The sequence below is a fragment of the Salvelinus namaycush genome, chromosome 3 (genome assembly GCF_016432855.1).
Source record: "Salvelinus namaycush isolate Seneca chromosome 3, SaNama_1.0, whole genome shotgun sequence".
In the NCBI taxonomy this organism is placed as follows: Eukaryota; Metazoa; Chordata; class Actinopteri; order Salmoniformes; family Salmonidae; genus Salvelinus; species Salvelinus namaycush.
This window is the reverse complement of record NC_052309.1, coordinates 43,728,215-43,751,068: the sequence shown is the minus strand read 5'-3', so window position 1 is coordinate 43,751,068 and position 22,854 is coordinate 43,728,215. Positions and strand designations below refer to the sequence as shown.

Here is a 22,854-nt window from a genome sequence, read left to right as displayed (position 1 = left end):
AGAGTATGACGGGGCGGCAGGTAGCCTAGTGGTTAGAGCATTGGACTAGTAACCGAAAGGTTGCAAGATTGAATCCCTGAGATGACACCTGTCGTTCTGCCCCTGAACAAGGCAGTTAACCCACTGTTCCTAGGCCATCATTGAAAATGAGAATTTGTTTTTTAACTGACTTGCCTAGTTAAATAAAGGTATAAAGGTGTATCACAACTAAAGTGGCCAAATAACTTCTTAAAATGAAGCACATTAATCCGCTTTACATTGGGTATAGAGCTTAACTTGCATACATACGCAGCATGAGAGTTTCAAGTATGGGGAAGATAATTTACCATAAAAATGCACCTTTATAATAAAAGCATTACATGCATAATCACATTTGCGGTCACTTTTGATAATGGTGTTTTCTCGCTAATGGAACATTTGCGCTTACAGCCTACTGCCGTGCGGGCATTGTTGCGCTTATAATGTGAAGAAATAGCCTAATAGCTTATCAACATTTTAAGCTAAACGTTCTGATCTGTTGCATCAGCCTCATTGCATAAAAAAGTTATTTTTTTATGCTAGTGGTTTCATTAATTTGGGATCTATCGCATCCCACAACTGTCCCAGACTATGTTTGGAATATTTCTTTCTCGCACAGAATAGGTCAACCTTTGTACTATGGGGGATAGTAGATTGACATAGGCTAATGCTTTTGCTGTTGGTGGTGTTGGAGTCATGCGTGTCCACCAGTCGTGGATGAACAGGGAGTACAGGAGGGGACTAAGCACACACCCGAGGGGACCCCGAGGTTCAGCGTGGCGGATGTCTTGTACCAACCTTCATCACCTGTGCCGGCCCGTCAGGATGTCCAGGATCCAGTAACAGAGGGAGGTGTTCAGAGATGAGCTTGGAGGGACTATGGTGTTGAACGCTGAGCTGTAGTCTATGAACAGCATTCTCACAGTTATTTCCCCTCTTGTCTAGGTGGGAGCAGGCAGTGTGAAGTGCAATTGAGATTGCATCATCTGTGGACGAGCGTCGGAGCCGGTGTAATAGGATTCCACCTTTCTCCTATATTTTCCTTTTGCATGTTTGATGTCTCATCGGAGGTCATAGTGGGCTTTCTTGTATGCTTCCATGTCTGCGTCCTGTTCTTTGTAAGCGGTAGCTCAAGCCTTTATCTCAGTGCGGATAGTGCCTGTAATCCATGGTTTTTGGTTTGGATGCATTCATATAGTCACTGAGAGGACATCGTCGCTAACGATGAAATAGCATACTGCACAAAATCATTTCGGAATATATTATTTATTGTGTAGGTTACAAATAGCTTATTTCAACAAACAATTAAAGAAGCTTATATTCCAAAAACTGCATATGGCGTCGCAAACACATTTACTAACCACACACTTTATAAAAAAGTAACAGAGAAAATGGACACTTAAAAATTTGTAATACACCTGTGTCATTTTAGGGTAACTTATTGTATACTGAACAAAAATACAAACACAACATGTAATGTGCTGGTCACATGTTTCATGACCTGAAATAAAAGATCCCTGAAATTGTGATGGGACAATAAAAAGCCACTCTAAAATGTGCTGAGGGAGCGTGCAATTGGCATGCTGACTGCAGGAATGTCCACCAGAGCTGTTTCCAGATAATTTAATGTTCATTTCTCTACCATTCTGCCTTCAGCGTCATTTTGGAAAATTTGTCAGTATGTCCAACCGGCCTCAACCACAGACCACTTGTAACCATGCCAGCCCAGGACCTCCACATCTTCACCTGCGGGATTGTCTGAGACAAGTCACCCGAACAGCTGATGAAACTGAAGTGTATTTCTGTCTGTAATAAAGCCTTTTTGTGAGGAAAACTCATTCTGAGTGGCTGGGCCAGGCTCCCTAGATTAGGGCCTGATGAATGTATTTCAATTAACTGATTTCCTTCTATGAACTGTAACTGAAATGAACTATGAACTGTCATTGAAATTGTTGCATTTATATTTTTGTTCAGTATACATAAAGAAAACAGATATGAAAATAAAAGGTGACATTCTGTACTGTCGCGTCATATTTCTATATCCAAATTAAATGTTTTTGCTTTAATGTCCAAATAAATATGTAGAGGTGTGTACATTTACATTTCACTATTGTTTTACTTTCTCCAAGCAGTTAGTTAGTCCTAAGTGGTTAAATTTAGAACAACATGCAAAGTGCCCTCTATGGTACACATGGTTGGCTTTATCTGCTGATCAGTTTGTATTGCACACATTAACCCATCTTTCCTTGCATTGCATTACTGACACAAAGTTTAAAGCTCAGTTCGACTTGCGGACGCTGACTTTTTTGCAGGTGTTCTCCGTGCAGCGCTCCATGATGAGTTCAGGAGTGGGCCGAGGGGGGATGAGGGGAGCCCCTTTCTTCAGCTCGCCCCCTGGACTAGAGCCTGCTGGCTTTGGGAGGTTGTCTGAAAGTCAATCGGTAGAAAACTATGAAGGCCTTATTTTAGAAACGGTCATTGAAATTGGTAAAAGGTAAAAAAAAAAAATCATGAGAACTATAACAGTTGGACAATGGATCAAGATACTCCAAACGTTTGAATTCCCATCAGATATTGGTTGAATTATAGCACATACAACATTGTACTGGCAGAGACAAATAATTAAAGGGGTCTGAACTGGCTGATTTCGCCTCGGTTTTCCGCCCTCCTCGTTAAGAAATGCAACTGAAAAGACAAGATTTGCATCTTGGAGGTGTGCTTTGATGTGGGTGTGTTCCTTGTGGGTTTTTTCGTACATTCACTCTGGCAAAACTTCAACACAGTTAGTCACTCACCCGTCTATAACGTGAAAACAGTCTGCTAGGGAGAGTAAAGAGGTCAGAGTGATGTTCTCTCATTTGTGTCAAGAGGTAGCTAGCAAGCTAGCCAACTGTAGCCAATTAGCTGTAGCCTGTGTGCGACTGCGGCAAAATTTGTTTGATGTTGGATATCTCTATTGGGCTAACTTCATCACGGTCAGTGTGCGTTCCGAGCAGGTTCAGAGAGAGAACTTATGAATGATCACCCAAATTACACGGAGAGACGCCCGTCAACAGCATGACATTTGTGTTTGAGAGTAGGGAGTGTCAATTCACATACGATGTGTAGCGCATGCCAACTTTATTGCCATGAAAATCCATAATAAACTGTTGTATTTATGTTCGCTATGTAGCCCCTGGGAATGACTGTTGTGTGTTCCTTTTGACTCACCTTAGAGGTCCTACGGGAGACACCGTACCTGCCTGGGCTAAACAAAACGCGAAGAGAGTTGTAGCTAATAAACCCAAACAGACGAAAGTTGCTTTTATTTCAGCGCATTTAATTTGTTAACTGCTCATAAAACACTCGCCAAAATAATTATTGAATCTCTTTTTGGTAATGTAAGTGTCGAGATGCTGCGTTAAATCCCGACCAGGAGTTAGCGTTCTTATAGGGTAATGTGGTTCTACTGGGGGTAGGGATGAAAAAGTCTGCGATTTACATCCATTCAAATTATTCCAAGTTTGCCTTGTTCAATCTCTTTAATTGTCTTAAACTAAATACCGTGACTGTAGCTGGGAATGTTGTTTGAAATGTCCGATTTAACATCATTTGGCTGATATCATTAACCTACTGCATGCCCCTTAAAAAAAAAAATGCTGTATGCAGGGTATGCTACTACCATGCTAACACTCATTATGACAGACTGGCAGGATAGCTAGCCATCGCAAGAGTTGACTGGTGACGATGATATGAATATTCATCACAACATTTCGACGGCATCAATAAAAAAAAATGTTTTTTTAATTATTAAAACGATTGTGTCGTTGTTGCTTGAATTCAGGTGAAGTTGAACTGTTAGATTGGTGCGTACCCCAGTCCCGGATGAGTAGTGTCCCCTTATAGATGTAACAGAAAACCAATGTATTCCATTAAGCCCATTTCAGCAGTGGTGGGCCGTCAGGGCCAGCAAGGCCTTCTCTGCTGGCCTAAACATCATCAGAATATATATATATTTTTTAAAATATATTTTCCCACAAATATGTATTAAATTATTCCCCAGAGTAAGAGTTATACTCTTCATTTCATAGCTTTCCTTTTGGTTGCACTGCTTCCAGCCCCAGGTTGAGATTTGGAGGGCTGGTCTTTATGTTAGATCTTTTATCCAATCATATTCTGCCATCATGTGTTGCCAGGGGTCTAAAATCTGCCCTCAGGCCTTCAGAATCAACAGTGCGGGCGCTTGTAGCTTAAAGTGAATGGAAATGAAAATTTAGTGTCAACCAATCAGCTTTAGAGTTGGCTATTGTACGCCTGCTGGCTGGCTCCAGTGTTACACAGGAGCCAGCTAGCAGGCGTAGTGCGTGCACGTCTTTTGATTGGATTACCAATATTGAGAGGCAGGTCCTATGGGCAGGTCTATGCAGAACTTCAGAACTAGGAAACTGAATTTGATAAACGAATTAATTCGCGTACTACTAAACTGTTTTTTCAATCCACAATGGCGGAAGGAGGAGAAGATATCGATTTGTTCGAGGATATAATTATAACGCCATTCTCAAGACGAACTTTTCAAGAAAAGTTAGACATTGTAAGGAGAGGTCAAGGAGCGATTTATCCGATTTGAAGATGTGACAAGCGGCAAGCGAGCTGATGACATTGCCGCTCTTATTTTCCGTTTCTTGGAGGAAAATGAATGTAGTCTGGATAAAGTTGTGGCACAGTGTTTTGATGGCGCAGCAGTCATGGCATCTGGACTCAATGGGGTGCAGGCTAAAGTTAAGGAGAGGGCACCGATGGCCTTATTCATTCACTGCTATGCACATCGACTAAATTTAGTACTGACTCAAGGAGCCTCAAAGCTTAAAGAATGCAAGGTCTTCTTTGCCAACCTCAATGGCCTTGCAGCATTTTTCTCACGATCCCCTAAGCGCACGCAACTGATGGATGACATCTGCAAGCGTCGTCTTCCTAATACATCTAGATTGGTCAATGCAGTCTTCGAAAAGAGAGTTGCCCTAAAGGAGCTGTTTAACCACTTACTGGAACATCATGATGACCATGACGGGGATACTGTGCTTATGGCTGATGGATTTAATGCACGTTTGGATGATTTTGAGTTTTGTTTTTTGCTTGAAACATTCAATGGGATTTTTAATTATTCGGATGTGCTTTTTGGAATTCTACAGAAACAAACTTTGGATGTACAATTCTGCCTGACAAGGGTGAACGAGTTTTGTGACACAATTGAGCGAGAGAGGTGCAGGTTCAGTCAAATCTACGATGACACAGCGCGCATCTCAAATTCACCCAGCGCACGGAGACCCTCGCACATACTATCAACAACTCCACAGCAATATTCTGGACAACATTCTTTGCCAGATACGAAACAGGTTTCAAGACCACGAAAAATTAATGTTTCTCTCCCTCCTGGACCCCCGGCACTTTCAGACCTACCGGAAAAAAATTCCCGCAAACAGCCTTCTCCAGCTTAACAGAGAGTCACGGAACACTGTTCGACCTATCCAAGCTAAAAACAGAACTGACTGTAATGTATGCTATGACTGATTTTGAAGGGAAAAGTCCCTCTGATCTCCTTAAGCAGAAAAATCTGAATGAGGACATGGGGCAACTTTACACATTGGCATGTGTGACAGTGACTATCCCTGTGTCCACGGCTTCTGTCGAGCGGTCATTCTCGGCCTTAAAGCGAATCAAAACGTATTCCAGAAATGCTACTGGACAGACTCGGCTTTCAGCATTAGCCTCCATGTCGATAGAAAAGGACTTATTGGTGGAACTAAAACGCATAGATAGACTGCACAACAGAGTCATTGAAGTCTTCTTGAGGAAAGAAAGGAGGAAGGATTTTGTTTTCAAATAATCAGTCTTTGGTGAGTAGGCATACAATGCATGCTATTTTTTATTAAATGTGTATTTATGTTTCGCATTTTATTTCGTTAATATTAAATAGCCTATATATTAACAAAATATAATGGCAAATTGCCTATGTTGCAAATTATTTATTTTTATTTTTATTTTCAGTGAATAGTTATGTGTCTTTATCATCACGGTGAAACTGCTTTGGGTGCGACAATGCGCTGTTTAGTGAACACACTGTATTTATTTTTTGGGGGACTTAAAGCTCAAAGTTTGTGGACCAGAAATGGATAGAAGAAGAATATTAATATAACTCTGTTGCACTCGACTATGTTCTTGCCTATTAGTTGAACTGTACTGTATTGTACTCTTCCCCTGCAATTCTCTGAATAAAAATGTCAATTTCAAGGTGACGCAACGCCTGGTTATACTGCATTTCTGTCTAAATGTATAGTGTCTAGAGCCATGGCATCATAATGATGGTAATAAGAGGTGGATTAATTCGGGTGGGACTGTGTAGGACCTCTCTGAAGGCCCAGGCCCCAGGCCCACGGCACGCCACTGCATTTCAGTCATTACCGGAGTCTTTGAAAGGTCATTACAAACATCTTCGCGGTTGTAATGTTAACATAAAAAACGAATGGCACAAGTGAGAGTAGGAAAGAGTAACAAGAGTAAAATGAAAGCAATCAATCCAGTGAAATTTAAGTGACAAATGGAATTTGCACCCCTCAAACACAGGAAATTGTTTTCAGAAAAGGAGAAATCCTCAGGTGATCGGGGCATGCGCATTACTGCTTTTATGGAGACAATATACAGCTTTGCTGTCTGATTGAAGGCTTTTACTGTGGGAGCAAGCCATAGCCAATACTACCCCACCGGAGACCTGGCTTCAAATAGTATCTGTATTCTAGCCAATACTACCCCACCGGAGACCTGGCTTCAAATAGTATCTGTATTCTTTCAAACTCTTAGCAGTGTTTGCTTGAGCTCAATCAATCTATCAAATTTTATAAAGTCCTTTTTACATCAGCAGTTGTCACTGCTGCTTTACAGCCGAGCTGTAAAGGAGTGCCTGGAGCTGAGCTTGCCTAGAGTGCTACATAAACGGGGTTTGAACTTTTGGGACTATTTCATTGGTTCCATTCTGCATTCCAGGCAAGCTCAATAAAGCTTTGAAAGAAAACAAATACAGCAATATTTGAACCCAGGTCTGCCCCAATATGATTTCATACAGTATAAAAAATGGCTGCCTGCATCAAAATGGTGTACCTCCGTTCTTCCTCTCCTGCAGGGGAGACTGTCTGGCATCATTAGAGGTCTTCCTGGGCTGATTGGGCCAGTCGCCTTTCTGCAGCAGAAAGCGGCGACTGTTCCTGCGGTACGTGTTCTGGCTGATGCCCTTGCGCCCTTTACCGTGAATACTCTGGGCATTGCGGATTGTAGACCTGAAAGCCAAGAGGAGATATATGTCAAAAGAGGAAAAGAGAAGTTAAAACAAACCATTAAAAAGTGTCAATATTTTATTTAACCATTATTTTGACAGGGAGTCAATTCCAAGACCAAAGTCTCTTTTCCAGATGAGCCCTGTTTAGCACAACAATACATATAAAAATACAATATACACATTAAACTACGCATCCATATTAACTTTGATATACACGTTATTATACACAACAATACATGAAAAGCAAAAAAAAGCATTCTTCAGTTAAAAGATCTGAAATGCCTTAGAGGTACCAATTCCTCCAATGTTAAAGTATATTGGAGATCATTCCACATGTAAGGTGCAAGAAAACTAAAAGCAGATCTACCCAACTCTCCAGAGTTAGCCATCCCTAAGACCGGGTCTGATAGCTCATACGTCCAGCGGGGTAAAGTAAAAATAATTTGAAGTACTAAAGTTTTTTTGGGGGTGGGGGTATCTGTACTTTATTTATATTTCTGACTTTTACTTCCACATTCCTAAAGAAGATATGTACTTTTTTGCTTCCATACATTTTCACTGACATCCAAAAGTACTCGTTACATTTCGAACGCTAAGGTAGGACAGCAATATGGTCCAATTCAAGCACCTATCAATATAATGCATCATCCCTACTGCCTCTAATCTGGCGGACTCACTAAACACAAATACTGCGTTTGTAAATGAAGTCTGAGTGTGGGAGTGTGCCCTTGTCTGTCCGTATATATATTTTTTAACAATAAAAAATTGTGATGTCTGGCTTGCTTAATATAAGGAATTTGATGTAGAATGTTGTCACGGATCCCTCCGGAACTGTGTCATTACGCACACCTGGTCCCAATTCCCACTGACTGTAATTGTATAAATGTGCTCTTTGTTTCACCATTGGGCTGTCAATTATTGTTCCAAAGTCCGTTGATGCGTGTGAGTACCTGTGCTGTGTGTCTTGGCTTTCGTGCCATTGTGGATCGCATGATTACGGGTCTCGTCCCGTGAGTTAATCATTGTTCGCATGTGTTATTTTTGCTCTTTTGTTTTGGGTTTCTACCCTGTGTTTTGTTACGTGTTTGTTTGGTCTTCGTCCCCGTGCCTTTACATGGCACGCTGTAATTTGGGCTGAATAAAAAACCCTATTACGCATTCCTGTACCTGTCTCCTGATCCTTCATGCCAACATGACAAATATACATTTACTCAAGTATGACAATTGAGTACTTTAATTTTAAACCAGATACATTTATACTTTTATTCAAGTAGTAATTTACTGGGAGACTTTTACTTGAGTCCTTACATACCTTACTTCAAATTAATAATGCAGTAAGGTATGGCGGAAGTTGATGCAGGAGGGCTTTATAAACAAAAAGAGTGCAATGCATCAATCTATGAGACTTCAAAGAGGGCCAGTCTACTTTCTGATACAGAAGGCAGTGATGTGTACTGAACCTATCGCCCGTAAAAAAGGGTAGTGCACTATGATAACATTCGTCCAATGGCTTCAATACAATAAGAAGCCCATTTGAATTCTTAATTTCTTAACTCAGTAAAGACAAGGTCTTTGTCGGAGTTTCTATGCTTTTATATCTTTGTCTTTATCCATAGAGGATGTCATCCAAAATAAATGTCCAGAGGTTTGTAGGCCTACCGTCTGGGTGGTGGTGTCTGTCTTCTAATCACGTTCTCCTCCATCTCCTTCTTCTCTCCAGTTTTGTGGAGAAACATGGAGGGGAAGTGTCCTGTCTCCTCTCCTTTCCTATTCAAGACGAGACGCGCCCAAAAAGCACTTAGAAAGACTGTGTGTGTGTGGCTATATGATACAACAGTAGCAAATATGTAAGCTACTACTGATCCACACAGCTGCCTGCCTGTGGTCCGAACTTATTACAGAGATGAATAGAGAGCAGGGAAGAGTACAGAATCAGCCTACATACCTGACCACCCACCATCCATCCAGCAGCTTGTGAATGACCTCAATAGTTTCCCCAGTCTCCAGAGTTAGCTCATCATCTTGTTCTGCATTGTAGGCTTTGGTGGTGATATAGAGTTCTCCTGTGGGGACAAACACACATGGAATTATGAGCTCAAACTCAAAGCACTTTCGTACCACCTAGAGCAGTGGATCCCAATCCAAAGGAAAACAACCTCCAGCTGCGTACACCCTCTAGCACCAGAGTCAGCGCACTCTCAAATGTTTTTTTGCCATCATTGTAAGCCTGCCACACACACTATACCATATGTTTAATAAATGTAAGAATGAGTGTGAGTTTGTCACAACCTGGCTCGTGGGAAATGACAAAGAGCTCTTATAGGACCAGGGCACCAATAATAATAAATATGTTTTCTCTTTATTTAACCATCTTACATATAAAACTTTATTTGTTCATTGAAAATTGTGAATAACTCACCGCAGGTGAATTTAATGAGAAGGGTATGCTTGAAAGGATGCACATAACTCTGCAATGTTGGGTTGTATTGGAGAGAGTCTCAGTCTTAAATAATTTCCCACACAGTCTGTGCCTGTACTTAATTTTCATGCTAGTGAGGGCCGGGAATCCACTCTCACATTGGTAAGTGGTTGCAAAGGGCATCAGTGTCTTAACAGCGCGATTTGCCAAGGCAGGATACTCTGAGTGCAGCCCAATCCAAAAATCTGGCAGTGGCTTCTGATTAAATAAGTGGACTGGAGGCAGGGCATGAAAGGGATAAAGAATCCTGTTTGTGTCATCGATTTCGGGAAAGTACCTGTGTATTTGCGCATCCAACTTACTCAGGTGCTTCGCTATATCACATTTGACATTGTCCGTAAGCTTGAGTTCATTTGCACAGAAAAAATCATACAACGATGGAAAGACCTGTGTGTTGTCCTCATTAATGCAGACAGAGAAGAGCTCCAACTTCTTAATCATAGCCTCAATTTTGTGCCGCACATTGAATATAGTCGCGGAGAGTCAGGCAAGAAAAATCACCCAGATAGGCTAGTTGTGTGAGAAATTAGTCATGCAAGCGGTCAGACAAGTGAAAACTTGGCAGTGTACCCAGGTGGTGTTGGGAGCAACTGCTTGCACGCGCGGTACCACTCCACTCTGTCTCCCTGTTATGGCTTTTGTGCCATCAGTAGAGTAACAGAGAGTAACGGTTAATGTGATTGGATGTTAATAATTTGACTAGGCGACCTGTATTTGACAATGCGTTGTTATTTTGCTGAACACTAGATGGTTTCATTATTTTTGGCAGTGAAAGGAGGCTAATCAGGTGAGATAGAAAAACTCACACAAATGTATAGCCCCGTTGGAAAATAAAATGAACTGTTTGAAAATGTGATGATATAAAATTTAAAAAAATGTGAATCACATTTTTATTTGGCGTACCCCCGACGACATTGCTTGGGAATACCTGACCTAGAGGAAAGGCTTCACTAGCTTCTCAAAGTTTGTTTAGAATTAGGTTAATATTATACAGACAGCCAACACAAAACCTAACAAACACATCACCTGTGACCTCACTGAAAATAGTGTCACATAGATATTAGATACAAATATAAATAAAAAAATGTAGATTGGTCACCACTAGCCTCCCTTGCTCTTATTTTAGTTAGAGCCCTAGTAGGTGGTGAGACTTGCCTGCATAGTTGGGATCAGCTTCTTCAGGCTCCTCTGGTCCATCAAGGGGCTCCAGGTAAGAGGCGGGCACCCAGCCCCGCTTGGTATCACACTGGCAGAACCACCAACCTGCCATGGTAGAGGGGTCAAAGGTCAAGTGAGCACTAAGCACAGAAACCATGTTCAGTAGGGCATGCAATGGTAAACATTTCAAAACGAAAATATGTGTTTCTTATTGGGCAGGAGGTACTCTCTCCCTGTGTCAGTCGGTTGTCTTTTGTTTCGTGCCTACTTAACACGACCCAGAAGGAGCAGCAGTTGATTCATCAGGAATACCTGAGGGATAACTAGAGCCTTTTCTCAATAGGATTTGCTCAACTCCTCCGTCCTGTCGCCTCTTTTTGAAAAATGTCAAAGGTAATCGAAGAGAGGCGGCGAGGAGACGGAACTTGGCCGAAAATGCACTTGTATGAAATTGGACTCCTTCTCCACTCGCGCGTCATCAGGCAAATTACACTTACAGGGGTGGACCCCAAAACAATCGTGTAAAGTAATAAAAACAAATTAAGTTAGTTGTGCAACACATTTTATAGATAAAACGATAAGTAGAATATTGTTTTTAAACGTGTGCATGCTTTTCTCTTCTGACAAATTAAAAACTATTCCGCAAAGGGCTTAGGTAGGATGCACATGACTATCCTCAATGAAAGGTGGCTATCGAGGAGGGGAGGACACTAACAAATTGACATCTCCTTGATCACTTAACGGTTTCCGGGTCACGGAGAAGAGAAGGTGGAGGACAGACTTATTCCCAAATGAGAAAAGGCCCATGTTGCATCCAGTTCACATTGTCACATGCACACTTTTGTGCCTATTATTTCATGGTAAATGTCAAATGTTAATGCTTGGTGTTGCCATCTAGTGTACACACTAGTGAATACACCACCCTGATATTAGAGCAACTGTATTTTAAGATGGCTTCTGTTCTGACTGGGACCAATCACTTGGTCAGTGATGTTGGGTCTTATTGTCACTCACCGTTTGGACTTTTCTCCACAATCTCCACTAAGTCTCCAGTAAGAAGGTTGATCTCATACTTGGAGGTCTTGCTGTAGTCAGAGATCACCCTGTAGCTTTCCAATATGATGGGGCCAGAGATTTCTGATCAGATGACAAAAATGACAATGACAATCTGCAGTAGCTACATCCATATTTGGACCTATACATTAATGATGTGTAGCCATAGATTCTTGAAGAATATAACTTATAAAGGTATCATAAGCTTAGTTCAACTGACGTACTCCATCAGAACCCAAAATATAAGCTTGTTTTACTCCGGTCCTTGTATCCATAGCTCTGTATGAATTTGAGAGTGGTTACATTTCTCCAGCCCTATACCTCAGCTTTTTACTGAAACAGGGGCTTTGTTATTGCTTCAACTGCTGATTGCCACTTTAAATCACTATGGTAGATCTCTTTATAACAGGACTATAGCCCATATTCCCTCACAAGTTTGGCTGGAAAAGTGTTTCTATTAGTGGGTTTATAAAAGGGTAAAGACTAAGACAGGGTCTTACCAGAAGTGCTGCCTCTGGCGTTGTCCGTGGACATCACAATGGTCTCATTTCTTTTGAATCTACAGGGGAAACATGGAGAACTCACTCATTATTCTACACTGAGTGGACAAAACATCTTTCCATGACGTAGACTGACCAGGTGAATCCAGGTGAAAGCTATGATCCCCTAGTAGTTGCCAGGCACACTGGTTTGAGTGTGTCAAGAACTGCAATGCTGCTTGGTTTTTCACACTCAACAGTTTCTTGTGTGTCTCAAGAATGGTCCACCACCCAAAGGACATCCAGGCAACTTAACACAACTGTGGGAAGCATTAGAGTCAACATGGGGCAGCATCCCTGTGGAACACTTTCGACACCTTGTAGAGTCCATGCTCTGACAAATTGAGGCTGTTCTGATGGCAAAAGGGGATGCAACTCAATATTAGGAAGGTGTTTCTAATGTTTTGCAAACTCAGGGTATATCAATCCAGAAGCAAAGGTAACACAAAGGCTGAGTTTCATTCCCTCGTTCATTTTCATTCAAGGATCTGATACAACTGGGTAGGCGTAAGCAATAACGCCACCTAGTTATCACCATATTGCTTTTCCCCCATCCAGTCCTATCAGATCTGGGAAGGGGAGTGAACTGGAGGAGAGTGAACATCTTCCTATCCTTGTAGTGTGGTCGGACATTCTATGTACTCCCGTGCCACATGAAGATTGTAACATGTCGTGTCATGTTACCAAAAGGTGCACATTGGTCTAAAATAAGACTACACCCAGCGCACGCACCCGTGTAGATCTAAGCAGGTTAAATGTGTGGAAACCTTAAAGTCGATTGACGCGCTGGCACGTCACACGGTGATGTAATTTTAAATAGCTCCCTGTATGTTTATGCTAGAGACTTACGCCATACCCACACCGGCTGCGCACGTGCGCTATCGTGCGCAAATAGATTTTTTTCCCCCACACCAAATGCGATCACGACACGTAGGTTAAAATATCAAAACAAACTCTGAACCAATGATATTAATTTGGGGACAGGTCGAAAAGATTTAACATTTATGGTAATTTAGCTAGCTAGCTTGCTGTTGCTAGCCAATTTATCCTGGGATATAAACGTTGAGTTGTTATTTTACCTGAAATGCACAAGGTCCTCTACTCCGACAATTAATCCACACATAAAACGGTCAACCGAATCGTTTCTAGTCATCTCCCCTCCTTCCAGGCTTTTTCTTCTTTGGACTTTATATGACGATTGGCATAACTTTCATAGTATTACCATGACAACAACTTTCCTCAGTTCGTCTTTCATTCACCCATGTGGGTGTAACCAATGAGATGGCACGTGGGTATTTGCTTCTATAAACCAATGAGGAGATGGGAGAGGCAGGACCTGCAGCGCGTTCTGCGCCACAAATAGAAGCAACTTCTATTTTAGCGCCTGGCAACGCAGACGCGCCTTGGCGCGAGCGAGCAGTGTGGGTGCAATGATTGAATAACAGGTACTGTATGTGTAAATTCATTTTGCAACGCGAGCGGTGTGGTCATACATGGCTGGAGGGAGTTTACACCATGTTCCTCACACCAGTCCATTCTTTTTAAATCCATGTAGGGGAGTCTACGAGTGCACACTTCAGGAGAAGGGTAAAGAGTCATAATGTAGCCACAGTGTTTACAGATTAGTAGTGAGACATTGCTTGTTGTTGTACTTACGGCTGTTGAGCGGGTGGGTTCTCGTCCTCCGATCGGACCTTGAAGAAGTTGCATACCAGCTGGCAGCGTGATATCTTGGGGGGCAGGTTGATGAGAGAGTGACAGTATTCAGCCAGAGTGCTCTGCCTGGTCTCGGTGCTCTTTTGGCTGTCCAACCATTTTGGCGCTGAGGATAGGAGGGACAGAAGGAAAATAAAAAAAATTGCAGGTCAATTAAAATGGAATATTCAAAATAGCACACTACAGTGTTGGATGTAGATGTTATATGTTTATCTCTGAAAAGGTGGACCTTTGCGTTGGACAAGGAAATAAACGCATATTGCAGTTTCCTCTTAATGTATGTATCACACTGTCATTAAAGATACTTGTAAAAAATATATATTTTACCTTTATTTAACTAGGCAAGTCAGTTAAGAACAAATTCGTATTTTCAATGACAGCCTAGGAACAGTGGGTTAACTGCCTTGTTCAGGGGCAGAATGACAGATTATTATTTATTTTTTTGCCTGTCCACGACCATTCTCTTCCCTACCCCTTTTGGATTATTAATAAATATCAAAGACACAAACCATCTGCCTCTTGTGTCTGCATCTGGGTCTCGTCTTGTGCCCTTATACACCTTCCAAATTAGCCAAATCCAGTCAATACATCATATTGGTTAGAGTAAAATCTTCATAGGTATTCTTATTTTCTGGGGAAGATTCTGGTATTACATAGTACTTTGAGGTTTGTTCACAACTTCTGCTTCCCCATGTTGTATCAACACAAGCTTAACCACTTGAGCCCTGTTGAGGGTCCTTGTTGTGTAAGTTCAGTGGTTCCCAAACTTTTTACAGTCCCATACCCCTACAAACATTCAACCTCCAGCTGTGTACCCCCTCTATCATCATGGTCAGCGCACTCTCAAATGTTGTTTTTTGCCATCATTATAAGCCTGCCACACACACTATACGATACATTTATTAAACATAAGAATGAGTGTGAGTTTTTGTCACAACCCGGCTCGTGGGAAGTGACAAAGAGTTCTTATAGGACCAGGGCACAAATAATAATATAATAATAATAAATCATTTTGCTCTTTATTTAACCATCTTACATATAAAATCTTATTTGTTCATCAAAATTGTGAATAACTCACCACAGGTTAATGAGAAGGGTGTGCTTGAAAGGATGCACATAACTGCAATGTTGGGTTGTATTGGAAAGAGTCTCAGTCTTAAATAATTTTCAACACACAGTCTGTGCCTGTATTTAATTTTCATGCTAGTGAGAGCCGGGAATCCACTCTCACATTGGTACGTGGTTGCAAAGGGGCAAAGGGCATCAGTGTCTTAACAGCTGATTTGCCAAGGCAGGATACTCTGAGCGCAGCCCAATCCAGAAATCTGGCAGTGGCTTCTGATTAAATAAAATTTTCACAGAACCACTTGTTGCAATTTCGATGAGCCTCTCTTGTTCAGATATTGGTAAGTGGACTGGAGGCAGGGCATGAAAGGGATAAAGAATCCAGTTGTTTGTGTCATCGATTTCGGGAAAGTACCTGCGTATTTGCGCATCCAACTCACTAAGGTTCTTCGCTATATCACATTTGACATTGTCCATAAGCTTGAGTTCATTTGCACACAAACAATCATACAATGATGGAAAGACCTGTGTGTTGTCCTTGTTAATGCAGACAGAGTACAGCTCCAACTTCTTAATTGTCACGTTCCTGACCTGTTTTCTGTTAATTTTGTATGTGTTTAGTTGGTCAGGGCGTGAGTTGGGGTGGGCATTCTATGTTTTGTGTTTCTATGTTTAGGTTAGTGGTAATTAGCCTTATATGGTTCTCAATCAGGGACAGGTGTTTGACGTTTCCTCTGATTGAGAACCATATAAAGGTAGGCTGTTCACACTGTTTGTTTGTGGGTGATTGTCTTCTGTGTCTGTGTATGTTGCACCACACGGGACTGTTTCGGTTTGTTCGTTCGTTTGTTGTAGTCTGTACCTGTTCGTGCGTTCTTCGTGTTATATGTAAGTTCTCATGATTCAGGTCTGTCTACGTTCGTTTGTTATTTTGTAGTTTGTTGAAGTGTTTTCGGTGTTCGTTTTTACTTTAATAAAACTTCATTATGTCAAACTATCACGCTGCGCTTTGGTCCAATCCCTACTCCTCCTCTTCTTCCGAAGAGGAGGAGGACAGCCGTTACAGAACCACCCACCAACCATGGATCAAGCAGCGTGAGAGGAACCAGCAACAGCAGAAAAAAAACCAGGACTCGTGGACATGGGAGGAAATATTGGACGGAAAAGGACCCTGGGCTCAGACAGGGGAATATCGCCGCTCTGTTGAAGAGAGGGAGGCAGCTAAAGCCCAGGAGCGGTGGTATGAGGAGGCAGCAAGGAGACGTGGCTGGAAACCCGAAAAGCCTGTGAGTAAACCCCAAAAATTTCTTGGGGGGGGCTAAGAGGGAGAGTGGCGAAGTCAGGTAGGAGACCTGCGCCCACTCCCTGTACTTACCGTGGAGAGCGAGAGTACGGGCAGACACCGTGTTACGCAGTAGAGCGCATGGTGTCTCCTGTACGTGTGCATAGCCCGGTGCGGTACATACCAGCTCCTCGTATCGGCCGGGCCAGATTGAGCATTGAGCCAAGTGCCATGAAGCCGGCTCTACATATCTGGCCACCAGTGCGTCTCCTCGGGCCGGCTTACATGGCACCAGCCTTACGCATGGTGTCCCCGGTTCGCCTACATAGCCCGGTGCGGGTTATTCCACCATCCCGCACTGGTCGGGCGACGGGGAGCATACAACCAGGTAAGGTTGGGCAGGCTCAGTGCTCAAGGGAGCCAGTACGCCTGCACGGTCCGGTATTTCCGGCGCCACCTCCCCGCTCCAGCCCAGTACCACCAGTGCCTACACCACGCACCAGGCTTCCAGTGCGTCTCCAGAGCCCTGTTCCTCCTCCACGCACTCTCCCTGTGGTGCGTGTCTCCAGCCCAGTGCCTCCAGTCCCGGCACCACGCACCAAGCCTCCTGTGCGTCTCCAGAGCCCTGTACGCACTGTTCCTTCTCCCCGTACTCGCCCTGATGTGCGTGCCCTCAGCCCGGTACCACCAGTGCCGGTACCACGCACCAGGCCTATAGTACGCCTTGAGAGTCCAGTGTGCCCTGTTGTTGTTCCCCGCACTAGCCTGAAGGTGCGTGTCCTTAGCCCGGTACCTCCAGTTCCGGCACCACGCACCAGGCCTACAGTGCGTCTCAGCTGGCCAGAGTCTGCCGTCTGCCCAGCGGCGCCTGAACTGCCCGTCTGCCCAGCGGCGCCTGAACTGCCCGTCTGCCCAACGGCGCCTGAACTGCCCGTCTGCCCAACGCCGTCTGAACTGTCCGTCTGCCAAGCGCCGCATGAACTGCCCGTCTGTATTGAGCCTTCAAAGCCGCCCGTCTGTACTGAGCCTGCAAAGCCGCCCGTCTGCCATGAGCCGCCAGAGCCTTCCGCCAGACAGGAGCCGCCAGAGCCTTCCGCCAGACAGGAGCCGCCAGAGCCTTCCGCCAGACAGGAGCCGCCAGAGCCTTCCGCCAGACAGGAGCAGCCAAAGCCTTCCGCCAGACAGGATCAGCCAGAGCCTTCCGCCAGACAGGATCAGCCAGAGCCTTCCGCCAGACAGGATCAGCCAGAGCCTTCCGCCAGACAGGATCAGCCAGAGCCTTCCGCCAGACAGGATCAGCCAGAGCCGTCAGCGAGCCATGACCAGCCAGAGCCGTCAGCGATCCATGACCAGCCAGAGCCGTCAGCGATCCATGACCAGCCAGAGCCGTCAGCGAGCCATGACCAGCCAGAGCCGTCAGCGAGCCATGACCAGCCAGAGCCGTCAGCGAGCCATGACCAGCCAGAGCCGTCAGCGAGCCATGACCAGCCAGAGCCGTCAGCGAGCCATGACCAGCCAGAGCCGTCAGCGAGCCATGACCAGCCAGAGCCGTCAGCGAGCCATGACCAGCCAGAGCCGTCAGCGAGCCATGACCAGCCAGAGCCGTCAGCGAGCCATGACCAGCCAGAGCCGTCAGCCAGCCAGGATCCGCCAGAGCCAGCCAGCCAGGATCCGCCAGAGCCAGCCAGCCAGGATCCGCCATCCAGTCCGGTGCTGCCGTCCCTCAGTCCGGAGCTGCCGTCCCTCAGTCCGGAGCTGCCGTCCCTCAGTCCGGAGCTGCCGTCCCTCAGTCCGGAGCTGCCGTCCCTCAGTCCGGAGCTGCCCCTTATCCCGGTGCTGCTTCTTATCCCGGTGATGCCCCTTAATTTAGGTGGGGTTATTTGGAGGGTGGTCATTGTGAGGGGGATAAAAAAGCGGGGATTTATTATGGTGGGATGGGGACCACGCCCAGAGCCTGAGCCGCCACCGTGGACAGATGCCCACCCAGACCCTCCCCTAGACTTTTGGTGGTGCGTCCGGAGTTCGCACCTTGAGGGGGGGGTTCTGTCACGTTCCTGACCTGTTTTCTGTTAATTTTGTATGTGTTTAGTTGGTCAGGGCGTGAGTTGGGGTGGGCATTCTATGTTTTGTGTTTCTATGTTTAGGTTAGTGGTAATTAGCCTTATATGGTTCTCAATCAGGGACAGGTGTTTGACGTTTCCTCTGATTGAGAACCATATAAAGGTAGGCTGTTCACACTGTTTGTTTGTGGGTGATTGTCTTCTGTGTCTGTGTATGTTGCACCACACGGGACTGTTTCGGTTTGTTCGTTCGTTTGTTGTAGTCTGTACCTGTTCGTGCGTTCTTCGTGTTATATGTAAGTTCTCATGATTCAGGTCTGTCTACGTTCGTTTGTTATTTTGTAGTTTGTTGAAGTGTTTTCGGTGTTCGTTTTTACTTTAATAAAACTTCATTATGTCAAACTATCACGCTGCGCTTTGGTCCAATCCCTACTCCTCCTCTTCTTCCGAAGAGGAGGAGGACAGCCGTTACATTAATCATAGCCTCAATTTTGTGCAGCACACTGAATATAGTTGCGGAGAGTCCCTTTAATCCTAGATTCAGATCATCCAGGCAAGAAAAAACATCACCCAGATAGGCCAGTCGTGTGAGAAACTAGTCATAATGCAAGTGGTCAGACAAGTGAAAATTATGGTCAGTAAAGAAAACTTCAAGCTCATCTCTCAATTTCAAAAAACGTGTCAATACTTTGCCCCTTGATAACCAGCACATTTCTGTATGTTATGAAAGCGTTACATGGTCGCTGCTCATATCATTGCATACTACAGAAAATACATGAGAGTTCAGGGGCCTTGCTTTAACAAAGTTAACCATTTTCACTGTAGTGTCCAAAATGTCTTTCAAGCAGTCAGGCATTCCCTTGGCAGCAAGAGCCTCTCGTGAATGCTGCGGTGTACCCAAGTGGTCGTCGGGAGCAACTGCTTGCACGCGCGGTACCACCCCACTATGTCTCCCTGTTATGGCTTTTGCACCATCAGTACAGATACCAACATGAACAGCAGCTACGTTTGGGTACATACGGACCGTTAGTGGAATTCCTGTGAGAGAGTAACGGTTAATGTGATTGGATGTTAATTATTTGACTAGGCTACCTGTATTTGACATTGTGTTCTTATTTTGCTGAACAGTATATGGTGTCATTAATTTTGGCAGTGAAAGGAGGCTAATCAGGCGAGAGAAAAAAACTCACCATAGCCCCGTTGGAAAATATAAAGGGACTGTTTGAAAAAAAAAAATGTTTTAAATGTGAATCACATTTTTATTTGGCGTACCCCCGACGCCATTCCCCAGTTTGGGAATAACTGTGTTAGTTAATTTAGCTTTCGTACTAAATAATCACTAGTGGTCACAGCCTTTGGATTAAAAATATGCTTCCTTTAGTGAGAACTGAAAGTGCAAACTGTTTAACAAAAAGCAAAAGTGTAAAATATGTAATACACATACAGAATCCCGACCAATCAGTTTTTACCTGTACAGCACAACAATTGAAGTTATTAATATACTATATAACTATTTAGACTGCATAAGAATAAGATACACTGTAATTTAAAGAATATATTTTTTATAAATAATTGATGCTTAAATTCAATTCTAGAAAGAAAAAAAAATATTGAATAAGGTTATTTTCAAAAAAATATTAAAACAAGACAGGATGCTATGGTTTACTGATAAGCATTTATACAAAAAAAGAGAAGTACATTTGTCACATCTGGATAGCAGCAGCAGGTGTTTCCTTATGCAAAGCATTGACTGACAACAAGCACTACCTAGTCTGTTCACCCAAGTGCATACAACACCTACACTTTTTTTGTTTTCAAATGAAGCAAAAAGGCAACGGATACTAGAATTACAACATCACTGCTATAGTAAATTGTCGAGAGATCAATACTTTCTTTATACATGATTTTCCATCTAGGTGCTCAATGCCCTTTACATGGTAAGGTGGAAATTCACCTCATCCACCACCAATGTGGTGCACAGCAACCATTTGTGCCAGAACGCTAACCACACAACAGTTATCATTGTGGATAGGTAAGCCATAGAGCAGATACATGTCCTTACCTGGTAATGCAGGGATGATCTTGTCTTTCTTATCGATGTCACCAGCCTCAATTGGGAACATCTCCTTTAGGGATTTCTATAACCCAGACACATTATCAACTGACTGCAGATCAGTGGGTCTAATAGTAAGGCAGGCACTTCACAGCCTTTATCTATATTACGAGCTTTCAGTTATTGAGGTAGCAATGAAATCCCTTCGCCTGCTATTTTCATACAGACAAACACTACACATACACAGTTGTCCAACCTTTCTACTTTTTGCCTCCAGGCTATTAAATTATGTGAGCAGAGACTCACATGAAATGTGTAGATCTCCGGATACCCTCTATAGATCAACTTCTCAGACAGGTTGTTCCATTTCACCATCAGCATGTAGACCTTTGAGAAAGTAGTCAAAAAGATAAGTGAAGAACCATCAAATCCTCTACAGCTATTTTGCAGGATTAAAATGGTATGAAAGCAATTGAATGTTAACTAATAAACCTGGTCATTATAGTTTTTTAAGCAATTGTCTTTACTATTAAGAAGAGACTCGGACTAATACGCACTTTGAATAGAGAATCTCCATTGAGCATGACTAGGCTTAATCTATGTCTGGGAAAACAACCTCATGCATTAACCTCCACTGAACCATTTGGTATTTTGGTCAACAATGATCAAACTCAAACTCACATAGTGCTGACTGGGAAAGAAGCGTTTCTCAAAGCCCAGAAACTCCACATGCCTGACATAGGTTTCCTCCATTGTAAGATGCAGAAGAGTAATGATCAAGTCCACAAATGTGCCGAGTGAAAAGTGAAAAGGGAAGGGCTTTTATAGCAACAGTGTGCACTCAGAAAGCAGCCAGCCCCTGTAGTAGGAGGTCCCCAACAGATACCTTGGGTTCCTCACGTAGCTATCACTGGTCATTTAATGAGAAATGGAAATAACTTTGGTTGCATATAGATCCTTTCAATTGCATCATCCACGAGTTCATTGGGTCAATTCATCATTTCAGAGCTGTTTCCTTAATGAATCTTCCATGAGTTCAGAGGTCATTCAAAGGCCATCATCTCAAAGCTATTTCCTTTATTTAAGTTATAAAGCTGTCATAGTCAAGAATAGATACAGTGCATTTCACAACATACTCACAGATAACATTTGATTCAAATAAATAAACAGATCACTAAGGGTCTTGTTGTTGTTGTTGTGGTTATAGATCTGTATGCTCTGTAGAAAGTTACATGTCTCACTTATTGGGTTAATGATTCAGAAAGTGTTCATACTCCTCGACTTATTCCACATTTTGTTGTGTTACAGCCTGAATTCAAAATTGATTAAATATATGTTTTTCTTACCCATCTACACACAATAGCCCATAATAACAAAGTGAAAACATGTTTCACACTCCTGAGTCAAAACTTTGAAGAAGCACCTTTGGCATCGATTATAGAGTCTTTCTGGGTATGTCTCTAAGAGCTTTCCACAATTGGATTGTGCGACATTTGCTCATTATTCTTTTCAAAATACTTCAAGCTCTGTCAAATTAGTTGTTGATCATTGCTAGAGCATTTCCAGGTCTTGCCATAGATTTTCAAGTAGATTGAAGTCAAACTGTAACTCAGCCGCTCAGGAACATTCACTGTCTTCTTGGTAAGCAACTCCAGTGTAGATTTGGCCTTGTGTTTTAGGTTATTGTCCTGCTAAAAGGTGAATTAATCTCCAGGTGTCTGGTGGAAAGCAGACTGAACAAAGTTTTCCTCTAGGATTTTGCCTGTTCTTAGCTCCATTCCGTAAAAATGTTTACCTGAAAAACTCCCCAGTCCTTAACGATTATAAGCAGACCCATACCATAACATGATGCAGCCACCACTATGCTTTAAAATATGGAGAGTGGTAGACAGTAATGTGTTGTATTGGATTTGCCCAAAACATAACACTTTGTTGTCACGATGTTCGTAGTAATGATCGGACCAAGGCGCAGCGTACGTTGAGTTCCACATAATTTTAATGAAAGTGAAACTTAAGCAAATACAAAAAACAAAATAAAGAACCAACGAACCGTGATGACAATGCAGTGCTAAACAGGCAACTACACAGAAACAAGATTCCACAATCTAAGGTGGGAAAAAGGGCT

The 22,854-nt window shown here is 43.2% G+C and overlaps 1 protein-coding gene across 1 annotated transcript; it reads right to left on the bottom strand.

Annotated features, from left to right (window-relative positions):
- Positions 1 to 1,561: 1,561 nt before the first annotated feature.
- LOC120044378 (neutrophil cytosolic factor 1-like) lies at positions 1,562 to 21,509 on the bottom strand. The gene is made up of 11 exons (XM_038989004.1): positions 21,411 to 21,509; positions 21,036 to 21,116; positions 20,739 to 20,814; positions 14,210 to 14,375; positions 12,515 to 12,573; positions 11,976 to 12,098; positions 10,959 to 11,066; positions 9,270 to 9,387; positions 8,984 to 9,091; positions 7,150 to 7,325; positions 1,562 to 2,445 (listed from the first exon to the last, which is right to left on the bottom strand). Exons 1-11 carry the CDS (start codon positions 21,480 to 21,482, stop codon positions 2,297 to 2,299), a joined length of 1,236 nt encoding a protein of 411 aa, XP_038844932.1. The 5' UTR covers positions 21,483 to 21,509; the 3' UTR covers positions 1,562 to 2,296.
- Positions 21,510 to 22,854: the final 1,345 nt, after the last annotated feature.